The sequence below is a fragment of the Carettochelys insculpta genome, chromosome 2 (assembly GCF_033958435.1).
Source record: "Carettochelys insculpta isolate YL-2023 chromosome 2, ASM3395843v1, whole genome shotgun sequence".
Taxonomy (NCBI): domain Eukaryota; kingdom Metazoa; phylum Chordata; order Testudines; family Carettochelyidae; genus Carettochelys; species Carettochelys insculpta.
This window is the reverse complement of record NC_134138.1, coordinates 192,819,669-192,845,350: the sequence shown is the minus strand read 5'-3', so window position 1 is coordinate 192,845,350 and position 25,682 is coordinate 192,819,669. Positions and strand designations below refer to the sequence as shown.

The 25,682-nt window shown below is 45.5% G+C and overlaps 1 protein-coding gene across 7 annotated transcripts in view; it reads right to left on the bottom strand.

Moving 5' to 3' along the window:
- The window catches only part of CLASP2 (cytoplasmic linker associated protein 2), a 325,025-nt gene that overhangs the window by 19,047 nt on the left and 280,296 nt on the right, over positions 1-25,682 (bottom strand). For all 7 annotated transcript variants that reach the window (XM_074988197.1, XM_074988200.1, XM_074988203.1 and 4 more), the window contains 5 exons: positions 24,071-24,214; positions 20,495-20,638; positions 14,210-14,316; positions 6,558-6,711; positions 5,233-5,461 (listed from right to left, as the gene is read on the bottom strand). In XM_074988197.1, the coding sequence (XP_074844298.1) occupies positions 5,233-5,461; positions 6,558-6,711; positions 14,210-14,316; positions 20,495-20,638; positions 24,071-24,214 (778 nt within the window). The remainder of the gene's footprint in view (positions 1-5,232; positions 5,462-6,557; positions 6,712-14,209; positions 14,317-20,494; positions 20,639-24,070; positions 24,215-25,682) is intronic.

Here is a 25,682-nt window from a genome sequence, read left to right as displayed (position 1 = left end):
CTCAGCCTGCTGCGGCAGGAGGCCTAATGGCCTTACGTCCCCGGGCCTCCGCTGCTCCGCTCGCTACTAAGGCTGTAAAACTTTACTTTTTACTCTCTCTTTTTTTTTTTTTTTTTTGAAAACAATAACAAGCTAAGTTAAGTTAAAGACTGAAAAAGACGCTCTGAACTCTTTAAAAACATTAAATACACTAACTCTGGCCGTAGCCTGAGCGGATTCCGTCTGCAGCCGATGGCGGTTAAAGAGGAACTGGCGGGAGCCGGATCGCACACGCGGCTGGGAGTGCGCAAGGGAGCGGCGCACGCTGGTGCATGCACGGCCCGGCAGAAACTGCTGAAAAGATCCAACCTGCGGCGCCGGGGCGAGCCCAACACCTATCGTGGAGCACCCACGGGGACACTCAAGGAAGAACAGAGGGGATTTTGGCCAGCAGAGGCACATCTACATGGCCTGTTTACTGTTGGCAGCAACATCTCGTGCGGCTATGCCACTTAGCCAGGTGATCATGCAGATGGAAGGCCATTTGGATTTTTTAGAACCTTACTTAGCATAGCGCTTCTGGCAGCAGTGCTGAAGAAAGGCTCCACGTAGACATGCCCGATACGTACACAGACTATGTTCTTTCACTCCCACATTCAAAGCTGTGTATCACCTCTTGAAGTACTTAACATATTCACTGCTTAGAGTAAAGCAGAGGTGTTGCTCCTGGACAAAATATTTGGCCTTTGACACACATGCAGCAACACAGTGAAGATGAATAGACTGTGGGAATTCCAGAGGGATGCTGCTACTCAAGCTGCTGTCCCTCAGACAAGCTCTCTGTGTAGAAGAGTTTAAAAAAAAGGTAGGGAAGGGGTGCCATATGATGAGCAAGGCATAAATAACTAGACTGATACCCATTCAGATTGGGTAGGCAACTCAAGATGCCTGGAAAATGTCAATAAAACCTGGTCTCCAGCGTGAATTCAAATCTCAAATTGTTGTCTTTGCTTTATCATCAAGTACAGGTTGCACCTCTCTCATCCCACGCTCTTGGGATCTGACTGGTGCCGGACAAGAGAATTTGCTGGACAACTGAATATTTTTAAGCACATTACCAATACTGCCACTGCTTACTGGACTCTTAGAAGAAATTTAGGTATAAATTATAGCTAAACAACAGCATAGACACTGAGAGCCAGGATTGGTGGCTGTAAACAAACTTGATGGGACCACAGGAAACATGGCCACAGCCATGATAAATGGTCATCTGGATAACTAAAATCATGCCAGATTACAGAGTTTGGCAGATGAGAGCATTCTGGATTACAGAGGTTCAGCCCATAGTCAAACATGTCTGGCCTTGGAAAACAGAACTCTTGTGCCTGTGTCATGCTGTTCAGATAGATTAGAACCTCACCGTACTTTTCCAAGGAGAGAAATGTAAAAGATAAAAATAAAAAAATCGCTCACATAAACTATTTTACAAAGCATATAATGGAAGGAGTCAAGTTGTCTCTCATCTGCAAAACGTAGAAATTAAGCAGAGACAGTATTGTCTCTTTCTGTGACACTACTTCATGTTCATACTATATTACCAGGGAAAAATATGCAATGTTGGAGTGATTGTAGACAGTCCTCTGATAACATCTGTTCAATGTGCAGTGACAGTCAAAAAACCTAACAGAATGCTAGGAACTACAAGCAAAATGATAGATAAGATAGCAAACATTAAAATCCCATTATAGAAATCCCTGGTTCGCCCACACCTGGAATACTTCATGCAGTGCTAGTCACCACAGCTCTAAAAGGATATCAGAAACTGACAATGTACCGAGAATGACAATAAAAACATTTAAGAGTAAATTCCATATGAGGAGAAATTAAAAAGACTTGGACTATTCACTTTAGAGAAAGGGGATGGGGCAGAAGAGGAAAGTATGATAGAGCTATACAAAATCACGAAGTACGTAGAGAAAGTGAGTCAGAAATTAAGTATTACTTAATCCTTCACAAATACAAGAACCAGAGTCATTCAATCAAATTAACTGGCAGAAAGTTTAAAGTAAACAAACTGAAGTACTACTTCACAGTATACACAGTAAACCTGTGGAACTCATTTTTCAAGGATGCTGAAAAGACCAAAGTATAACAGGATTTTAAAAAAAGTTAGAAAAATTAACGGAGGATAGCTAATAGGCACTGATGGGCCTACGATGGTCAGAGATATACTCCCATGCTCTAGATGTCCTTAGGTCTCTGGCTAGCAAATGCTGGTAATGGACAAGAGGCAATGGATCACTTGATGGGCATGTTCTGTTCATTCCCTCTGAAGCATCAGGTATTGCTACTGTTGGAAAACAAAGTACTGAGCTAGACAGGCCACTGTTGTGCCCAGCACAGCTGTCCAGTTTTTTGGAATACTAGTTATCAACACAAATAAGAGTGAGTAGTTACATTCACTTCAACAAAATCCCCAGAAACACTATGGCTACATCTACGCATAACAAAACTTGCAGAGTATCTACACACAAAATGTGTTGTCGACAAAAAAGCCACGTAGATGCTCTGGGGTCCTTTTGTCAACACAGCGGATCAAAATATCAATCCGCTTTTATGTGTACACATGATCTGTCAAGAGGAGTTTTTTTGGAATATCTCTTCTGACATTAACTTCTGTAGACAGATGCTTCTAGTGTAGACACTACGTCCTAGCTGGTGAAAGAGGCTCACTCTGTAATTTGATAGTGTTCTACTAAATAGAGAGATTTGCTAATTATATTATTGCATAAATGTTACTTTAAACTACATGAAAAACTAAAATGTGCAATGATTAGTATTTCATTTCTTGTGTTAACGTATCAGTGACATGTAACGATGTTTACATTTCCAAAAATATAGTATAGCACTAATATTGGCCATTTATTCATACCGACCATGACTTGGATAAACAGCCATGCCAATAAGTAGAACTGCACTTGTTAGATCCAGTACATACCTTACCTTTTTTATCTTCCATAAAATATAATTCAAGACTGACAGTGGCTGTTAATACTGACAACTTGATCTATATATATATATAGATAGATAGATAGATAGATACACACACACACACCCCCCACAGTGAAGTTTTAAGAAAATAAAGCTGAATATAAGTTAATTTTCCAAGTACAGAACCTCATAAATCTAACTGATGGCAATTTTTATAATTGAATACAGTAGGGTGTCAACATTCGTGAACCTAAGGTTTGCGAATTCAAGTATTCATTAGCAGCCACTCATGGCTGCTTCCCTGGGGCCCAGATAGGGAGCAACGGCAGCTGCCACTTCCCCTGGGGCTTCAGGCAGGAGCACTAGCAGCTGCAGCTTCCCTGGGGCTCCGAGTCCCTGTATTTGTGAAATTCAACATTTGCAAGGGTTCTCAACATGGAACATTCGCGAATGTTGAGACCCTACTGTACAAACACAATACCAGAGACTGTACTGTTTCCTTTCTCTAGGAAAAGCTACTCCTATGACAGTGTATACTCATTCCAAAATATCCACTATCTACTGAAGCAAAACAGCATTAATAAACCTCCCCTTCCAATTCTTTTGTATTGCCATCATATTTCGAAGGTTAGCCTGACGTTTTCAGTAAGATATACAGTGTGTACAACTGGGAGTGTTAAGAGGCTGGGGCCTTTTGCTGGTGAATGCTCTATGTTAAAGTAAAAAGTAAAGATATCATTACAAATCTGTGCATTCAACTTAATATGAAATCATTTCATCATGAACAAAATAATTTTTCTATATGCTTGAATTTGTTTCTAAGAATTGAGCAGTATGCTTAAGTGTCTCTGTCTATTTGACAGTACAGTAAAGAATGTTTGCCAGCCACTAGTAAACCCATACAGGTACTATACGTTTGCTTCTGTTTTACTTGAAGAGGAATCTCTGTACTGGTCCAGTGTTATTGTCTAGCTACCATTTATGTGTGCGTTTTCTAACCTGTAACAGCATACCAAAAGCTGCAACTACTCCCTATCCAGTTGTTATACTACCCCTCTCTCCAACCCAAGTAACTTCAACGCAAAGTGCAAAGATGAGGAGACGGAAAATCTGCAAGTAGTGTAAAATAAATTGACTACCCATATGTATAACAGTGGATACTATAGTGATTGACACTGATGAAACAGTAGTGATAGAGAGAGGGCTTGGTAGAAAAAGCAGTGCTGCATAATCGTATCCACAGATAGAGTGTTCCATATCTGGCACACACAAAACTAAATTTCTCAACATGGCAATACTTCAATGATCAACATCTTTTTGTTTCAACAACATGTGGCCAGATCTTCTGGTGGTCACTAGTGGTAAACAATTCAGACCATTTGATAATTTGGAACATAAAGATCCCAATGGAGCCACAGCCAAACCCCATCTTTAGAAAATGTTATTATGCACTACACAATTAGGAAAGGAAAATGAGCAACAGAGAATAAGAAAAATACAAGTGCAACATAAAACACTTGGTTGTAAACATTACAAGATAATACACTGGAAAAGAGTAAAATTTAGCGTAAAAAGCTCATGAACCAGCAAGCTTAACATCTGTTAACGTGGTCTGACGGCAGCCGCCTTTTCAGTAAATGCATTTAAGAATGTTTAATCAACACAAAATACCCCAACCTTGTGTTTCAAATAAAAACATTTCTCCATCAAAGCTCTGTGCTCTTAATCTTTCATCTGTAGTCAGAACCAGTCTTACCCAGCTTTTCATTACATAATTAAAAAAAGATCTGTTTTCACTTGACAAATTGCAAAAAAAAGAGCAAAACAAAGCAACATAACCACAAATTATTTTTTCCTTCTTGATTATCATGCACTAAAATATACTTTCTAAAAGTTAAGCCCACATACACAGTATATGCTACAGTTAGCAATTCTCTTTCTCAGTCCCTTAATTTTCCTGTAACTTTGTATTTATGAGGAATTCCATTACACTGGACTTTTTTCTGACAGCTTTTGTAGCATTGCTTGCTTTTGCCATTACTCAGATAGGATTTATGACTGAAAAAAACCTAGCCTGAAAAACATGTGATTCATTGAATCAGCAGTTAGGTTTCTTCTGGAAATTTCATATATATCTAATATAGCTCAGCTACTGAATTTATTACACAAAAACCCTAATGGTTTGACTATACTACTTTTTGCAACAAATGCAGACAAATCTTACAATACGCCTTTTAACAAAGAATGGAATCTATAACTTACCATCAGGAAATTGTTCTGCATCATCATCAAACATAGCTTCTTTCAAAGCAGATTTGTTAAAAGAACCGATACTATCTGAGTAATTGTATGGGTTATAATCTCGTGAACGTGGAGAAGAGTGAGGAGGCATTGTGTTAAGTAATGATGTTTTGTTATCGAGAGCTGTTCGGCCGGTATCAATCGTTCCACCTCCTGCTCTTAGATCTGCTATTCCAGAGCCACTGCAAACCTGCCAGGAAAAAAAAATTTAAAAAAAAGAAAGCCCTTCTTCACAAATATATTTAGTATCTCACTTTTTAGTTCATTATTGCTCTTCAGTTAAGCAGTAAATAATGTGCTTGTCGACATAGGGAAGTTAACATGCAACACACTAACAACTCCACACAAATTCCTCTGTGAAAACACCTAATGTGTACTTAAAATGCTCTTGGGTGGTTTGGCTTATGATACTTTGAAGTCCAGTATTTTAAGGTGTAGTAAGCTAAAGTGCATAATGGCCCTTTCCCCACAGAGTAACAGTGACCTCATGTGGGAGCTGTACAGAGTAGGCAGTGTGTTGTAAATGTATCCACTAACCTATGTGCTGGAACTTGAAGTGAGGTGGGTGCTGTAGCACCCTTTGACTAGAAGCAGTTTCCATTATATACAGGATTTACAGTTTGGTTCAATGGCTCTCAGTACACCCAGGATAAAAATTGCTCCACCACCACTGCCCTCTACCTTTCTATGTTATGCTGTCACGGAGACAAGCCCAAAGACATTCTACAAAGTTTGCAAGGTTCCACAGATACCATAAATTACCAAAATTCACCTTTAATTGGTTCACTGTTCTCAACAATTAAGGCTGTACAGGTTGCACCTCCTAAAACTGGCAAACTCTGGTCTGGCAACATCCATGGTCCAACAGGACCACAGATGCTCCTGGACCTGAAAGCCCAGGAGCCGAAGGGCGGGAGAGCCAGCAGCATCAGGGCTGCAGCCATGTCAGCACAGGGCTGAGGTCAGAACCAGTGTCCCCTGTGGCAACGAGGAACCGGAGTCTGCCCCTCCCGCCCCCGCAGCAGCTGGGTGAGCAGCCCCATGCAGGGAGAGTTAGGCAAGACGGCTGCTGCAGGCTTGGGGTCTATTGCAGGGGACCTCCCCTGGTTCAGCAAATTCTCTTGTTCCGGACCAGTCAGGATTGGAGAGGCGCAATCTGTACAAATGAACATGCAGTTTGTGGCAGACTGAGTTGTAAGTCTACCCGTACAACTATGCTATATAATTCAGCAGAGATCATTCAGCTGTACTACATCAGCTCCTTGCGTTGTCATTCAAACACTCACTGAATCACCATCATCTTTTTTGATATCCCGTTTCATAGGCTCATTCATATCTTCCTGGCTACGGAAACTGTAGTTCTGAATGGCTTCAGTGACTCCACGAAGAGAACTGTAAATATCTTCAGAATTCATGTTTTCTGTGTCATAATCGAATGCACTGTAAATCAGGGGAAAACATGGAAAAAAGGTTCAATGTATTTTCTCTTATTTTATTGAGGATTGGGGCCAGAAGAGCAGAACCACACTCCTGTGGGAGCTGCCTATCAACTGCACTCTCCTTTGTAAAGGAGACCACCAATGAGAGACGTGACACCTCAAGAGGTCGAACTGGATGGCCAACAAGGGAGTTATTTATTTAGGAAGAGCATCAGTAAGAAGCAGGCTCTTGCTCCAGTTTCTACTGGTGAAAGTGTTAATGCCTGGAGCTACTGCACAGCTTCTCTATTAAATATCAACTACTACAATGAACTTGCCTAAAATTTTCACTTTTAAAACTTCTAACTACTAAATCATGGCCTATGAAATCCTCTAGACTGGTAGAAAATCACAGCTAAGATATGGAGCACTTCATTGGTTATGTCTCTCTGCCTTTGGAAATTTTAAGTTCTCTGGTGATTTGGTTCTCCATAGTAGTTTTTAATAAAGAGAAGTTACTCACCTGCAGTAACAATGGTTCTTCGAGATGTGTCCCTGTGGGTGCTCCACAATAGGTGTCGGGCTCGCCCGGCGCCGCAGATCGGAATTCTTCCAGCAGTTTCTCCTGGATCGCGCATGCGCCGGCGCATGCCGCTCCCCTGCGTGCCCCTGGCTGCGTGTGCGATCCGGTCCCCGCCAGTTCCTTGACCAACCGCCTTGAATGCTCCTGAAAAACACTAGACAGAGATCCGAAGCGGGGAGGATGGGCGGGTGGTGGAGCACCTACGGGGACACATCTCGAAGAACCATCGTTACTACAGCTGAGTAACTTCTCTTTCTTCTTTGAGTGGTCCCCGTGGGTGCTCCACAATAGGTGACTACCCAGCAGTAAACCAAGTAAGGAGGTGGGTAATCGGTTTATGTGCAGCTTGCCCCCGAGAGGACTGCTGTCGACAGACGGGTATCCTCTTCGAATACCCGATGTAGGGCATAATGCTTGGCGAAGGTGTCATAGGATGACCAGGTTGCCGCTCTACAGATGACTTTTAACACGATGCCCTTGAAGAAGGCTGATGACGCCGCCACCGCCCTGGTAGAGTGAGCCCTAGGCGGGGCCAGCAAAGGGGTCTTTCGAAGCTCGTAGCACATTTTTATACAGGACACAATGTGCTTTGAGATTCTCTGTGAAGAGAGACCTTCTCCTTTTGACCTGGGAATGAGAGAGACTAGAAGCCTGTCCGTTTTCCGGAAGGACTTAGCTCTGTCTATGTGGAAGGCCAATGCCCTCCTCACATCCAGGAGATGCAGGCATGCCTCCTTGCTGGAGCTGTGAGGCTTTGGGTAAAACAAGGGTAAAACTATTGGCTCGTTAAGATGGAACTCCGAAGAAACTTTTGGAACAAAGGCTGGGTGCAACCTTAAGGCTACTGCCTCCTTTGAGAATACTGTGCAGGGCGGCGTTGCCTTCACTGCCATGAGCTCGCTCACCCTGCGGGCTGACGTAATTGCAGGGAGGAAGGTCGTTCTCATCGTAAGGAGACGGAGGGGAACTGTGGCTAATGGTTCGAAAGGAGGACCCAATAGCGTGCTGAGCACAAAGTCCAGACTCCACGATGGTGGAAGCGGTTTCCGAGGGGGGTACAGGCTTACCAACCCCTTCAAGAACCTTGTGACGATAGGATGGGCGAATACAGTGGGCCCTTCCTCCGTATGCCGAAAGGCTGATATAGCAGCGAGGTGGACCTTTAGTGAGGATAGAGAAGACCTGCCTCTTTTGAGGTCCAATAAGTATGCTAATATTACAGGCATAGGAACGTCAAGGGGAGCTAACTGCTTGGCAGAACACCAGGCTGTAAATCGAGTCCATTTCTGCTTGTAAGTCCTCCTGGTGGAGGTCCTTCAGCTACATTCCAGGACTTGTTGTACTCCCTCCGTACACATGCTCTCTAAGGAGCGGAGCCATGGATTAACCATGCTTGTAGACACAGACCCTGAGGGTGAGGGTGCACTATGGACCCCTGAGCCTGCAAGAGTAAGTCCAGCGCCACCAGTAGAGGAAGTGGTGGGCGGTCCGACATGCGCAGAAGCAAGGGAAACCATTGCTCCCGATCCCAAGTTGGGACTATGAGTATCATGCGAGCTCTGTCCCTTCTGGCTCTCTGCAGAACCTTGTGCATAAGCACTGTGGGGGGAAACGCGTAAGGTAGAGGGCCCCTCCATGAAATCATGAATGCGTCCCCCCAGGGACTCCCGCCCCACTCCTGCCCTGGAGCAGGACTGGGGACACTTCTTGTTGTACTGGGTGGCAAACAGATCGATTTGGGGAACCCCCCATGTACGAAAAATGCGCCGTAGCAGGTTGGAGCGGATCTGCCATTCGTGCGTGAGTGCGAAACGCCTGCTCAGCTGATCTGCTTTCGCATTGTGAGCACATGGCAAGTACGAGGCTTTCAACGTTATGTTATTGGCGATGCACCAGTTCCACAATCGGACTGCTTCTGCACATAGACCATGGGATCGTACTCCTCCTTGTCGATTGACGTAAAACATAGTGGAGGTATTGTCGGTATTGATCCCGACTACTTTGCCATGCAGGTAATCTCGAAAATGTTTGCAGGCATTGAACACTGTTCTGAGCCCCAGTATGGTCATGTGCAGTGTTTGTTCCGCAGGGGACCATAGCTCTTGCGTTACCTTGTTGCCGATGTGCGCTCCCCATCTTATGTGGGAGGCGTCAGTAGTAAGAAAAATAGAAATTTGTGGTTGGTGAAAAAGGCACCCCCACTAGCAGATTCTTGGGATTTTCCCACCATGCTACGGATCTGCGCACCTCTGTCGTGGGCGACACTTCCCTGTGGGCAGTACGAGATGCCGGTTTGTAAACACTCGCCAGCCAATGCTGCAGGCTTCGCATATGTAACCTGGCATTCTGTACCACAAACGTCGCTGCCGCCATGTGGCCCAACAGCTGTAGGCACGTTAGGACCGGCACCGTGGGGCTGTATGTCACGACTTGCACCAGTGAACTGATGACGCGGAAGCGGGCGTCGGGTAGGTACACCCTTGCTGTGGTAGAGTTTATGCGTGCCCCTATGAACTTTATATCTTGTGTGTGTTCGGTCTTTGACTTTGCGAGATTGATAACTAGGCCCAGCGAAGAAAATGTGTCCGCTGTGACGCGTATCATGCATAAGACCTCTGCCTTCGAGGCCCCTTTCAGTACGCAGTCGTCCAGATATGGGAAAATAAACACCCCCTGTCTGTGCGGGTAGGCTGATACCACTGCCAGGGTTTTGGTAAAAACTCCGGGAGCCGAGGAAAGGCCGAACGGAAGAACCCTGTACTGGAAGTGCTCCCTGCCGACCGTGAAGCAGAGGAAGCGTCTGTGTGCTGGGTGGATTGTTATATGAAAGTAAGCATCTCGTAAGTTGAGGGCTGCAACCAGTCTCCATCGTCCAGTGCCGTGAGTATAGAGGCAACTGTGATCATCCAAAAAACGTTGCTTGCGCAAGTAACAGTTGAGGCCACGTAGATCCAAGATGGACCTCCAGCCTCCTGTTTTCTTCTCTGTTAGGAAGTAGCGTGAATAAAAACCTTTCCCCTGGAATTGCTCCGGCACTCTTTCCACCGCCCCTATAAATAGAAGGTGACCCACCTCCTGCTTCAGCCTCGCCTCGTGGGCAGAGTCTCTGAGATGAGGCCTGGTGGGAGGCTTCGTCGGTGGAAGGGACTGGAAGGGGATCGTGTAACCCGTGGCTATAAGCTCTAGCACCCATCTGTCTGTGGTGATCTGCCATTCAGAGTGGAACAGTTTGAGGCGATGATGGAACATGAGATGAGAGTGGCATTGAGCGATGGTGTTGATAGTGCAGCCCCGACATACCCGTCAAACTTGTTGTCTTTGGGCCTGCCCCGAGGGCGTACGGCTTTGTTGGGAACGTCGCCTGGGAGTTCTGTACTGCTGCTGCTGTTGATGGCGCCCTTGGTCGTAGCCTCTTTGATACTGAGCACGCTGTGGTTGGTAAGCGTAGCGTCTTTGCTGAGGATAAAATTTCTTCCTCCTGTATGGGGGAGTATAAATGCCCAAGGTTCTAAATGTGGCTCTCGAGTCCTTGCTGGAGTGGAGGACCGAGTTGGTTGAGCCCGTAAGCAGCTTTTGTGTATCAAAGGGAAGATCCACGATCTTCACCTGGGGGTTCCTGGGGATACCAGACGTCTGGAGCCAGGACTCCCTACGCATGACCACTGCTGTAGCTGTTGAACGTGCCGCTGTGTCCACCACGTCCAGCGTAATTTGCCATTCTCAATGATAGGGTAGAGGAAGAATATACCTTCCTGCCAAACAGCTCTAGCTTCTTAGCATCTTTATCCCATCCCTCCGATTTGGACTGAGATGCCTTTGACCTCTGCTGGGACAATTCGACCACCAAAGAATTTGGTTGTGGGTGACTAAGGTGGAACTCCATGCCCTTGGCTGGGACGAAGTACTTCTTATCTGTTCTCTTGTTCGTAGGCGGAATAGAGACTGGAGTCTGCCATACGGTAGTGGCTGACTCCATAATGGCTTCGTCTAGCGGGATAGCAATTTTGGAGGAAGCCGGGGGTCTCAAATTTTTAAGGAGTTTACGATGTTTCTCCTACACCTCTGCCATTTGAATGTCTTGCGTGAAAGCCACTCTCTTGAACAGTTCCTGGAATTGTTTAAGGTCATCTAGGGGGGTGACATCTCCGGGGGCCATGGCCTCATCTGGGGAGGCTGAGGAGGAACCACTGGAGTAAACCTCCCTCAAAACCTCAGGCTCCCACGGTCGATGATATACTTGCTCCCTGGAGGATTGTGAAGGAAAGTCTCGGGGTTCTGGACCTCACTCCCCGAGACAACTGTGTTTCCGTCCCAGAGTGAGAGTGTACACGGTGGTATTGAGCAGCAGGGGAGGACCTGCCCCTGGATCTAGGCCTGCGGTGTCTGTGTTCAGCATAATGCAGACGACCACAGCAGCATGGGCAAGGGCCCGGTGGTGGAGACCTGGGCCATGAGCGAAGAGTGTACCCACGATGTCTGGGAGAGTGGGACCTCCGCGACAACACAGAGATGAAACTGGTTTGTGATAGTACTCCAGGGAATCCATGCCCAGAAATGGTGAAGGTGGCCCAAGCCACGGTGAAATTGGTTGGAGGAACGCAGAGGGAAGTTCCAGATAAGCCAGTGGAGTCGCAGCCCGTCGGTGCGGCGTGTGTATCTCGGGGGAAGGGCTAGGTGATAAGGGCAGCGCAGCCCTGACTGGAGATGGACTGCGGTGCTGGGGTTTTGCTTTTTTTTTTTTTTTTTTTTTTTTTTTTGCCTTGCCCCTCCCTTGCAGGGTTGGCACCGCCCCCTCCCGTGCCCAGGATCTCGGCACCGCGCTCGGCACAATCAGCTGCAGTGCCGCGCGGGTAGTTTCCTCCGGCACCTATAGGCTCCGTGCCGGGTGCCCCTGCGCCGTTGGTGCTGCGGGGGCCGGTGCTGCCGATTCTGGCGCTTGCCTCACTGGCACTCTTGCGCCCTGCGTGCCGGCTGTTGTGTAATCGGAGGCTCAGCCTCTGCCATGTGCGCTGCCGCGCCGCCGCTTCCCTGAGCTCGTGGCTGGGGGCTCTGCGCGCCGCTCGTCCTGCTCGCTGAACTAGCCGGCAAGGATCGAGCCAGGGAGAGTTTCCTCCTTTTCTGCACCAAGGGGGTCAGAGAGGCTGCCTTCCTCTCATGCAACCCAGAGGGCCCTTCTGGGTGAAGCTTCTCTGGCAACTCCGGCTGGAGAGCCTTGTCAAACAAGAGCATTTTAAGCCTCATCTCTCTGTCTTTCCTGGCCCTGGCTGTGAGCTTAGCACATTGAGAACACTTCTGGGTAATGTGTGATTCCCCCAAGCAGCGGGTGCATTCGCTATGCCCATCGGAGGCTGGCATAGCTTCACGGCATGACTCACACTTTTTAAAGCCTGAGGAGGCCATCACGGTGAGTCCCTTACAGTTAATAGGGTACTTAGCGCATGATCAGTGCCTTTTCGCTCCAATAGCAATCACCGGCCTGCGGGGCAGCGGGCAGCCTAAGTGGCTTTCTCGTTCGCCCCTCTCTCTCTCTTTTTTTTTTTGCTGATATTCTCCTTGTCCTTCTTTTTTTTTAGTGACAAAAACGACAAATTACACGAAAACCAGCTATCTTATCTGACTCTGGCCTTAGCCTGAGCAGATTCTGTCTGCAGCCAATGGCGGTTGAAAAGGAACTGGTGGGGACCGGATCGCGCATGTGGCCGGGGGCGCGTGGGGGAGCGGCGCACGCTGGCGCATGCGTGATCCAGGAGAAACTGCTGGAAGAATTCCGATCTGCGGCGCTGGGCGAGCCTGACACCTATTGTGGAGCACCCACGGGAACCACTCGAAGAAGAAGTGATTATTACAAGTATCCAGTGATTTAAGGTGCATAAAATTTTTTCTGCGTTTTGGTGGGGTGAAATACAGGATCACAGAATCATAGGGCTGGAAGGGACCTCAGGAGGTCATCTAGTCCAGCCCCCTGCTTCAAGCAGGATCAACCCCCATCTAAGTCATCCCAGCCAGGACCTTGTCCAGCCGGGACTTAAAAACCTCAAGGGATGGAGAATCCACCACCTCCCTAGGCAACGCTTTCCAATGCTTCACCACCCACCTGGTGAAGAAGTTTTTCCTAATATCTAACCTACACTTCTCCCTCTTCAACTTCTGACCATTACTCCTTGTTCTGCCATCTGACACCACTGAGAACAATTTCTTACCCTTCTCTTTAGAGCTCCCCTTCAGGAAGTTGAAGGCTGCTATTAAATCACCTCTAAGTCTTCTCTTCTGTAAACTAAACAAGCCCAAATCCCTCAGCCTGTCCTCCTAGGTCTTGTGCTCCAGACCCTTAATCATTTTTGTTGCCCTTTGCTGAACCTGCTCCAGCAAATCCACATCCTTTTTATACTGGGGGGCCCAAAACTGGACACGATATTCCAGATGTGGCCTCACCAGTGCCGAATAAAGAGGAATAACTGCTTCCCTAGATCTGCTCGAAATGCTCCTCCTAACGCACCCCAGTATGCCGTTAACTTTCTTGGCTACAACGGCACACTGTTTACTCATATCCAGACTTTTATCCACCATAACTTCTAGGTCCCTTTCCATCGTACTTCTGCTGAGCCAGTCGGTCCCCAGCCTGTAACAATGTTTGGGATTCTTCCGCCCCAGGTGCAGGACTCTACACTTCTCCTTATTGAACTGCATAAGATTTCCTTTGGCCCAGTCCTCCAGTTTATCCAGGTCCCTCTGGATTCTCTCTCTACCCTCCAACATATCTACCTCTCCCCCTAATTTTGTGTCATCCGCAAACTTGCTGAGGGTGAAACCCAGTCCCTCAGCCAGGTCATTAATAAAGATGTTCAACAACACTGGCCCCAGAACTGAGCCTTGCGGCACTCTAAAAAGTTACATCTACTGAGTTATGAAGGAAAGCTATATTGTAGCCTTATCTTACCTTGGTGACAAAGTATTCTGTGATGTATTGGTTGGGGAAGTGAGAGGACTGGACCAACTGGCTGGTGAACGTGGAGTAGGTCTTGTTAAAGGACTTCCCATTGATCCCTAAAGAGCAAATGATATTCTAGTAAAAACGTTTCCTTTTAAAGTATATTACATTTCGCTTTTAACATCATAAAAGTTCTGAAATTAGGTAGCTAGAAGTAATTTCAGTAACCTTAAAAAAAAACAACAGGTGTGAGATACATTATTGCTTCTAGAGCCCTGTGCACATACAAAATTAGTATCCATATCTGCAAAATCATCTGAGGATAGCGACACGCTCATTTGCAGAAGCAGATATCTGCAGATTTGCAGGATTCCACTTGTGAAAGTTAAGAGCACCAAGAGCTAACATCATTAGTTTACTTAACAGTAATACTGAGAATTCTCCATTTTTTAAAACACACACACATATACACAGGCACACACGCATGCACCATATTCTAAATAAGAACATTGTTTACTATAAATAGGACACACTCCTATTTAGAAGCCCCTTGCCGATAAATCAAACCCAAACAAAAACACACCCAACTGTCCTAAGCCTATCCTCTTGTAACTGTTGTTCTTCGAGATGTGCTGCTCATGTCCGTTCCAAGAACGTGTGCATGCCATATTCACTATTGTTGGAACCTTTTCCTTTAGCAGGGTGGCTGTGGAGACTCTGGATTTGTGCATTCATGGAGGTTATGCAGGTCCCTGCTGACCTGTCACCTCTTCAGTTCCTTCTCACCAGACTACTTAGAGAGGAGCAGGAGGTTGGGTCTTGGAACAGACACAAGCAACACATCTAGAAGAAAAATGGTTACCTACCTACCTTCTTGTAACTGTTGTTCAAGTATGGGCTCAAGCATCTCCTACGGAAGACAGGTGAGAGCTCAGTAAGTTTCAGACTGCAGCACTACTCTGCCAAATGTGGCACCATCTCTGGCATACTGCATAATGGTGCAAGAGGCTGTGTTGAATGAGGATTTGCACAAGGATGCTGCTGAGGATGCCTGCCACGTGTAGAGTATGCTGTCGGTGTGGGGGTAGGTATCTTTGATAGGTCATAAACATGTCCTGATGCAGGTCATGAGCCATAAAATCCCTTCATTTGCTCTGCAATCACATTGAAGATTTTTACTGATTTCCAAAATGGCTTCATTCTTTTGATGTGAAAAGTTCATGTTCACCTGACATCCAAGGAGTGGAGCACTTCTTCCTGCCTTCTACTGTGCAGCTGAGGAAAGTGCACTGGAAGAAACATACCCTGATCTGCGTGGAATTTTGAAACTACCTTTGGGAGAAAAGCCAGATGTGGCCACAAATAAACCTGGTGTTTATAGAAGAGGGCAGATGGGCACTCAATAGTCAAGGCATTAAGTCACAGCCACCAAGAATGCTACTGTCCAAGAAGGTAGAGGAGAATGTTGCTAGGGGCTCAGAGGGAGAAGCCAATCTCAAGAGCAATAGGTTGAGAAACCCTGGGGCAACTGGCTGCTTTACTTGAGAATACAGCCTCTGTAGTCCTTTAAAGCAGCAGCCAACCACAGGGTTTGCAAAAAACCAACTGGCTGACTGAAATGGGATAGAAAACTGAGATAGCAGCCCAACCAAATTCATGGCCATGAAAGAGCTACCATGTGGCTAAAGTGCCAGTAACAGTGCTTTGGTGCTGGGGGGAGGGAGGCCCGAGCCTCACTGGCCAGATCAAGGCAAGCACTGGCTAGCATCCAGCCTAGAGGCTCTACTTGGAGATGGGAAGAAGCGACTCTGCACCAGGAACAGCAGGCCACGGAAGCTCTGTCCCTTAACCAAGTGCAGGCTCCATACTAGCCAATGGTAGAGGCAGGGGTCCATGTCTGCCCATCCACAAGCTGCCCCAGGTAGCTGCCCCCATCCCCTGTCCCCTCCAGCCCAGACCTCACACACCTTCAACTCGGCTTCTGCACCCACTCTGGACCAAACCCACCCTACACCTAAAGCCTCTCCTGCCACAATCTCCACCCCTACCCCACCCAGCTCCTGCATGCCCCCTCCCGCCGAGGCTCCACAAGATATATTGGGCCCCCAGAAGAGTTAACCCAGTGTAGGAGATGGAGGAAGCCCTGAGCCTTGGCAACCCTTCTCCCATGGGCCAGAGTGTGAGGGGAACCCTGGCAACCTGTGTCGCATGAGTGATGTATGTCTTTTTTTTTGCTATCAGTTTGGGTCCACATCCACAAGAGTTTTTTTGTTTTGTTTTTTGGGGAGGGGGGCACACTTCTCACTTGCACATGGTTCCAACTGATTTTTCTGTGAGTCAGTGGCCTCCGACCCAGAAAAAGGTTTCTCACCCCGGCTTACTGGAACAGGTGTGAGCACCACCCTGTGTGTTTATATAGAACATAGCTGTTGTATTGCCAGTAAACATCTGCCTTCCAGTTGAGTTTGAAATGCCTGCCAAGCAAGGAGAACCACTCTTAGCTCTCTGACATTTATGTAGTAACAGAGAGGAAGCCGTGCTAGACTATACACTACCAAAACAAAAAGCAGTCAAGTATCACTTTAAAGACTAGCAAAATTTATTTATTTTTTATTAGGTGAGCTTTCGTGGGACAGACCCACTTCTTCAGACCATAGCCAGACCAGAACAGACTCAATATTATTATTAAATATCAATGACATTTGTGTGTGTAGATACATCTTTGTTTTAACTATTTTCTCATTGGCATTTTTAAATATTGTATCAAATCATTTTGCGTGATTGTATTAAAGTATTTTTATACAGAAACCTTGTATCTTTGCATTTGGAATGTAGAAACTCTGTATTAAGTCTTTTCTTTGTGTGTGTCTTTTAGAATACTTCCTAGGAATAAGTGAGGTAAAGAAAGTCTCTGTATCCTTTATTTTTGGATTGCTTAATTGATTGCCCTGTTGAGTGAATGAGGTGTGAATGGGAAGGCATGGAAGTCAGGCACCTCCAGGAACTTGCAAGGGTCGGAGAGTCATCAGCCAGCGCCTGCCTTTGGACGCACCCCCCACTCTTTGAAGGGGAAGAAGACATCATTCAGGAGCACAGACTCACTTCATCGGATGCTGGTCCTGGAAATCTGCAGGGCCAGGTATAAATAAGCCAGAGCAAGGGTGGGGATAACAAGGTTAGCTCAGTCAGCAAGGGTGAGGCTCACTACCAGCAGTTGATCTGGAGGTGTGAACACCAAGGGAGGGGAAGCTGCTTCTGTATTTAGCCAGCCATTCGCAGTCTTTGTTTAAGCCGGAGCTGAGGGCATCGAATTTGCAGATGAGTTGTAGTTCAGAAATTTCTCTTTGGAGTCTGGTCCTGAAATTTCTTTGCTGCAGGATAGCTACTTTTCAGTCTGCTACTGTGTGGCCTCGGAGATTGAAGTGCTCTCCTACGGGTTTTTGTATATTGCCATTTCTGATATCTGATTTGTGCACGTTTATTCTTTTACGTAGAGACTGTCCAGTTTGTCCGATGTATATAGCAGAGGGCTGCACATCCACCAATATAATTTATGCCATTATGTGCCAGCAATGCCCCTCTGCTATATACATCGGACAAACTGGACAGTCTCTACGTAAAAGAATAAACCTGCATAAACCTGCATAAGAGAGGACACTATAAATGGAAGGCATCTTGCACAGGGACCCCAGGTTTTGTCTTGTCAGCACTGGAGCACTGACTCAGATCGGCAGAAGCCTGGCTCCACCCTTCCCCCATCTAACTCACCTGGCCAGTGCAGTTAGGGGGAGCAACTATTAGTAACAGCAACAAGATAGGAGTTTGCTTGTGTGTGTATATATGTGTGCGAGTGTAATATATCATATGCATATGGAAAGTGTTGACTGCTATGTGTATATTACCAATAAATGTCATTTTGCCTTTTCCCCTTGAAAAGATCCCGTGTAGTACTTTTCAGCACAACATGTGCTGCAAAAATTCCAGAATCCTTGAGTCTTCCTAGGTGTGCCCCATGCCCTATATTGCCAATGCCTCTATGACTAGAGATAGCAAGGGAGGAGGCCTGGAAAAGGGTACTCCTGCGTACACTGCTTCTGAGTTGAGCCACCACAGGTGAGAGCTGATAACAGGAGGAGGAAGCGCAACTTTGTTTCAGTGGTCTCAGTGTGGCCTGTTTACTGAAGCTGGAGCTGCAGTCTTGCATGCTGAGCTACATATGAGCAAGTGGTGATATGACTGAACAACTTCAGGCAATTTTGCCCCATAATACTAGGGTATCGCTGTAAGCCTTCTACAACAGCACCTATGGTCAGAAAACCCAGGACTGCTTTGATCTGACTTGAGTCAAGGACAGCACCAATGAACTCCATCCTCTGAGTGCAGACTAGTGTTGACTTAGTCATATTCAGGATCATTCCAAGTTGTCAAAAGTGGAAATTTCCAGGTTCTTGTGTTCCTCTACCTGAGCTCTGGTGCAGCCCTTGATTAGCCAGTTATCTACATATTCCAATACTTCTATCTGTTACCTCCTCAGGAAGGCAGATACTGCCAACATGCGTCTGGTGAACACTTGAGGAGCTGCCAACAGCCAAAAGTAGAGAAACATAAGAAGGGAGACAACGAGCAACTTTAGTTTTTCATGAATCTGTTGAGGATTTGCAGGTCTAGAATAGAGCTGAGCTTATGCTTGACCTTCAGGATTATGAATCAAATCCCTTGCCCCTGAACTCATGCAGCTTGTCCTCTACTGCTTCAGCTTCTAGGAGCATTTGCATCTTCTATAAGACAAGTTGCTCATAAGAAGGGTCCTTGAAGATGGAAGAACAATGGGAACACAGGTGAAGGAACAGACCTGGAGAGAATCTCTCAATTCCACTTTGTGTAAAACCCAATGGCCCAAGACAATCTAGGTCCAAGCAGGGTGAAAAATGGGATAGATGGTTTACGAACAGAAGAAGGGATTCAGGATTTTGCCAGGTGTGTTCCTAGCCCACAACAGATGCACCTTGAGAAGTTTTGTTTGGGGCTGAAACACTAACTGGTAATCCATGGCTCCAGCTGGAAGAAGGCTGAAGTGGCTTCATCTTATTATTTATGCCCTGCTTCCTGTTGTAACCCTGTCTAGGACGAACAGGACATAAGCATGAGAGAAGCTGAGGTTTGAAATGCTTCCTTTGTGGTGTTGGTCAATAGACACACCAAGAATCCAATGTCATTTGCAAGTCTTTGAAACTGTGGATATTAGAGTCCATTTGCTTGTAGTAGAGCCCTGATCCATCAAAGAGAAGTCCTGAATTTTCTGCTGGATCTCATATCAGAAGCTTGCAGCCAAAAACTCCTTTATATTGCTATCATGGTTGACTTAGCAGAATTGGTACCTGCACAGTGTCAAGCATGGCTTGCAAGGATGTCTTTGGTATAACATTGCCTTTTCAGTGATGGCCCCAAACTTGGACTGGGATTCAGCTGGTAGCAACTTTTAAAACTTAGTTTTAAAAGAACTGAAATCATAGAGGTTGAGGATCACCTGCTCGTTGGCAATCCAAAGTATGAATCCTCTTATAGAGTAGACCTTTTTGGCTGCAGAGGCCAATCTAGCTTCCTTAGATTTTGGTGCTGGTCCCTGGTGCCCTTGCCTCCCATTCTCATTTGTGGTGGCCACAACTAGCATGCACAGCTGATGGTGGATAAACAGGTTTTCATGTCCGTTTGAGGATACAAAGTATTCATTTTCCATCCCTTTCTTGGGGGCTGGGGAGGAGATTTGGGAGTCTGCCCCAGGTTCTTGTTGTTTTGGATGGTCTTAAGCAAGAATAAGACCACCCTTGAAGGATTGTGTTGTGTCAGAATATAGGTGTCCACCACACAGGAGATATCTGGGGCAGCTTCCTATGTCTTGAGTCCCAAACTTCTGTACCACCCTACTAAGCAGTTTCTAGTTGGCTCTGTTGTCCACAGATGGCAACGTGGCAGATGATCCCACTATTGTCTCATCTAAATAGGATGAGGATGAGATCCTCTTGCTCCCCCAATTTGAAGGGGTAACCCTGCACTGATACCTGTTGTACACCTATGGGATTCAGAAAGGCCACTGCACTGCCATCTTGCCACTGCAGTGGCCAGCACATCACAGGCAAGTAGTGTCCCCTGTACTGTCTCAAATGGTGCCTTCTCATGACTGTGCACATATCACTTGCACACCTACTTGGAATCCACAGGAGCAAATACCTTATATTAGCAATAAGTTGAAAGTATGCATCAGTAATCTCAGAGTGCAAAAACCAAGAACAATACCTGACCACCATTTCCTGTATTCCGTAGGTGGTTGTGGAGAAGCTTCGTTGCTCCATCCTGAAATGTTTTTGGTAAAGCACCCAGTAACATGGTAAACTCTGGGGTATTTAGTTCAAATAGGGCAATCAGCACCGACTGTGCAGCCTAGAGAAAAAAAAACAATTTAAATTTGTTTTAAAATGTTAGGTACTGAGCTTTATTCTACTAGTAAGGTTTCCAGAGAAAGGATTAATTAAAAAGATGGCAGAAATGATTACTGTTTTAATTAGATAAAATTCTTTATGAACAAAAGGTATTGGCAGACATGATTAAAAAACCCCAAAACAATGGACATTAGCTGGTATCACTGATGACCCTGCTCAGGAATCCTCAGCCTTTTACTGTCTATGATCCTCCTAGCAACAAGTCATTCTGACATATTTTTCCAGAGTGTTTTGTGCTAGTAACAACAGAAATAAGAAATGACGAAGAAAACTGTATATTGACATAAGTGATTTTAGTGTTAAAACAGAATAATTTTGAAATGACAGGCTTGTCATTGTGGCAATAGGCCTGTCACATTTCAATGAAAGGCAGGATACTGCTGAGTTACACAGACTTATTTAATACTTTCATTCTGGTATAAAGGTGATTCCAGATTAACCAGTTATATCGTGCAGCTCACCAACAAGGTCTGCCATGCTTTGGACAGAATAAGTGTCTAATGCTGGAAAAAAAATGATATACTTGCATATTTAGCAAAATATTTAAACAGGTAGTTTAGAAAACTCTTTCAGATAATTTTATTTCCCACCTTTTCTCTCCAAAGTAATAACTTATAATAACTTTAAAGTTCAATGGAGAGCAAAGACTGAGCTTACCCACAAGCTCATATTTGTGTTAAAATAAAATATTAAAATGTTCAGCATACATTTGCTGTGAACAATTGTTCTTCATTGATGACAGGCTACATGGTTAAACCTCTTTCTCCTTCCTGTGCTAGTGTCTTCAATTCAATGCATTTTAAATTAATAAAAGCCAAAAGGAAAGTGACAGATTGATCAACTCCAAACTAGATAAACTTACAAATGCAAGGTTAGAAGGGATTCATTAATTTGTCAGTTGAAACACAAATCCACCCCAGAATTCTAAAGTTTCCAAATTGGACCTGTCACTAATCTTACATATAGTCATGTGTTATTACGGTTATTCTACATTCTCGTTCTGTATTCTCCGTTGTACTCTAAACCACCCCAACCATCACTCAAAGGCTGTATCTACACTAAGACAAAACTTCAAAATAGCCATGCTAATGGCCATATCGAAGAATACCAATGAGGCACGGAATTGAACATTCAGCGCCTCATTAGCATTAGGATGCTTCCAGCTGTGGTGCTTTGAAAGCACCGCTTTCGAACATGTGCAGCGCGGCGCGGCTACACAGGGGCCCTTTTCAGCTGAGGGGAATAAGGGGACTTTGAAATATGTGGGGTCCTTTCGAAAAGGACCGCTGTGTAGCCACGCTGTGAGCGTTCAAAAGCGGTGCTTTCGAAGCACCATGGCCGGAAGTGTGCTAAAGCTAATGAGGTGCTCAATGTTCAATTCAGCACCTCATTGGTGGTATTCTATATGGCCATTTCAAAGTTTTGTCTTAGTGTAGACACAGTCAAAATGATTTAGGCTATGTCTACACTAGCGTTTTGTTGAAAAAACCCAAGGATCATCCAGATTCCCAAGGAGTTCTGTCAACAGTAAACTGGGAGAATGCAGCACTTTTGTTGACAGTCTTATCCTGCTCCCTACGAGGCATAATGCCTCTGTTGACAGAAAGCCAGTCTGGACATTCTGGGGACATGGGGAGGGCGGCCCTCTGTCAACAGACAGGGCTTCCAAGACACTGGAAAGCCCTGTCTGCTGTGCTTCCAGTTGGCTGTTTTGTCAAGAGAGTAGCCAGGCAATTCGGGTGTTCTCTGTCAAAAAAAGTGGATCGCTTTTGCAATCCACTTGGCAATTTGGCTGAAATTTAGTTAGTTTAAAATAAAAAAAGTGTGGGAGGGAGAGGTGATAAGCAACTTCAATGAAGTCTTAACAGTTAAAGAATATTGTGCTTGTCTAGAGAATACCTGTTCTGGTGAAATCCAAATATCTTCTTTTTAAACACTTTGGGAACCATAACCCCTCGCATTCCTTCAAAAAATCTCTGTAGAACACGTATTTTAGTTTTCCACAGCAAATGTTATTAACAGTAGCTTTCGTATGAACAGTTATTTCATGCCAAAAGAGCACCTTTATTAAAATGTCAGATTCCTATTGTCATAAGCTCACCAATTACTTCTTAAATTCTTTTGCCAAATACAAAGAATGTGCAAAACCAGATGCGAACATCCACCCATATGAACTATAAATTTAGTTTCTTACTCACCCCTCCTGTGTTCAATGTATTATTATAGGGACAGAAGGTGGTATTATTGCAGTAATATTAGATAAAGCTGTCTAGAGAAAGCCACAAATAAACTTAACTATCATATGAAGTGTTTTAAACAACAGTACTACTTTTACCCTACATTAGGTTCATCCCAGGCAACTAAATATATAATGTGCACAGTCTCAAGTTTTAAAATGTATTAGTAGCAACATTTAAGATCAAATATTTTAAAAACACACTTTTTCTTAATCTAGAGAAGGCCTTATTTTACCTGTTTTGACACTATACTCCAATCATGTATTGTGAAATGAAACAGGTTCTTTCCTACTTTTAAAGAATGAAAACTACAGAGCAATTTCTGTAGAACTTTTTTGTTGGAAATATTGTTTCAAATAAGAAAACCGTAAGTTTTGTTTTGTTTTGTTTTAAACCGCTAGTTAGGAATATGGTTAACAACCCCATGCAAACACCCCCTAACTCTGGTAAGACAGAGCAAAGAAACAGTTTCAGCTTCAAAAACTGTTGAAGAACCCTAGAAGTTCCACCTCCCTTGTCCTGGATGAGGAAATTTGTCAGCTGAAGAGAGGTCCCCTGCTTTGGCCACCTAGCCTGCTGCCAGCATCTCCTCTGCTCCCCCCGCACCCTTACACTCCAGCTGAAGGGATCCCTTACCTCCTGCCTGGACTTCAGCCCCTGCTGGGCCAAAACCAACCTGGTCACATTGGGCTACTGTTCACAGAGATCACGTCAGCCCTGGCCAGTCTGCCACACATGGCCCAGGCTCTGCGGGTGCCAGCTCCTGACATAGCCACAGCCAAGGCCATGTGGCATCAGCTCAGCCCCGACTGGGCTGTCAAAATGGCCCTTGAGGCTGGCGGCCAGCTCTGGCCCTTGCCCGGCAGACATCAGAGCAGCCCCAGCCCTGCAAACACCATGTGCAGCCCTGGCCACATGGAGGCTGGCTCCAGCTGGCTGTGCCTCTGGCCAGGGGCATAAGCCCCGCGGGGATCTCCTGCCAAAGGCAGCCAGGCTGTCCTTACTAAATTCCCACTCCGGAGTGTCTGGTCCAGTAATATCTGTGGTCCTACTGGAAGACAGATGTTGCTGCTGGATGAGAGAATGATGGCTTGGGGAGTTTCAACATGTACTTATTTTAGCATGAATGGGCATACCTTCCTAACATCCGAACTTTTAGGTTCTGTTGTCCAGGTGATGATTCGTGATACTGCCAATCGAGTTTCACTTGAATTTACAAAATCCCCTGGGTCCATCTGCTGTGCAAGAGTCTCTATGTATTTAAGAATTGCAACTTTAACCTGCAAAGGTAAGCAGAGTCAGGTGAATAGATACAAAAAAAAAAAAGTGTTCTGCAAATGTGAGTGCACTCAAGAAACAGGGTTCTATTTATTTACAACAAATAATCCAGAATGGCTAATATAATGGGACAAAATGAAATACTTTTTAATGTGAATTAAATATTGACAATGTTTCTCAGAACTCTTAGCTAAATTTAAACCAATTTACGAGGAGTCCATATTTTTAAATATCTACACAGCTACAATCTGTAAATGATTCCCTTAGAATCTTAATCCTCATCAATATTAAATAAAAAAAATTAGCATGCTGTTTGTGCAACTGTTTAGCCACTCACTTTATACACTTTATTTATATTTGGCACAGTGAACACCACCTGATGAACTGAAGAGGATACATACAGGTGTAACTGGCTTCTTCCAGTAAACTTTATATATTGCACTTGGAATCCCCTGGCAGTCCCTTTAGCAGCAGAAATCTATGCTGAGTATTATGGCTTTATCAGGAAATACATTTTGTAAAACATCTTCCCTATTAAACAAACCATAAGGGGAACAGAACTGTTACAAATAAACCAGGAAGTAAGCAATTAAATACACGGCAATCAGTACATACACTTTCCTTTGAAGGAATTCATTACATTAACGAATGCCAGTGTGTGTATGAATGGGCACAAATAAGACAAAGAAATAGGGTAGTGATTATTTGGATAGCCTGGTTTAAATTTTTAGCTGTTTCTGTCTCCATCAGCAGCACAAGCCTAAGAAGTGCAAGCAGTGCAGTATGCCATACCAGCAAGGTATTTCTAGCCAGTGTGGTGTACCAGAAGTCATTGTACCATCTCTAGCCATGGAGCGGCCGCTCCTCCAGCTCAGTTTGTATGGAGCCTCATGGGAGAACATGGCAGGGGAGGGTGGGAAGCTGGGAGAGGTACACTAATCAGAAGAGCTGCCAACATTTCTTCTTCCAATGGGGAAAAGAACAGAAGCAGAGGGGTCAGGGCTGGGGCTTCTGTGGAGCTGCGCCTTCTCCTGCTCCAAAGAGTGGGACTGGGAGCGCTCTGGCAGCCAGAGGAGCTGCCAGCATTCTGCTCCTTTCCACTCTATCCCTTCCAGTGATGAAAGGAGAAGAGCCCCCAGACCTGACCCCCAAACCATGTTCTCAGCAGGGCCGCCTCTGTGTGGAGCTACGGGGAAGGGCAGGGGTTGAGGGGCAGGTCTTCTCCTCATTTCTACATTGGCAGGAGCTGCAGTGGGGATGGGTAACCAGGAGTAGCGGATTGGCCACCTGAGTGGCCCACCTTCACCTGAGTGGGTCGCTGCAGTCCATGGGCCCACTGGGGTTCCACCTGAGGCCCTGCAAACCTTGTGCGCTCTCCTCCCGCGCACCTCTTATGCACCAGAGCCCCACCCTTACCTTCTCTTTCCCCTCCCTCCCCACATTTTCGGAGTGTGTGAACCACCTGATTCC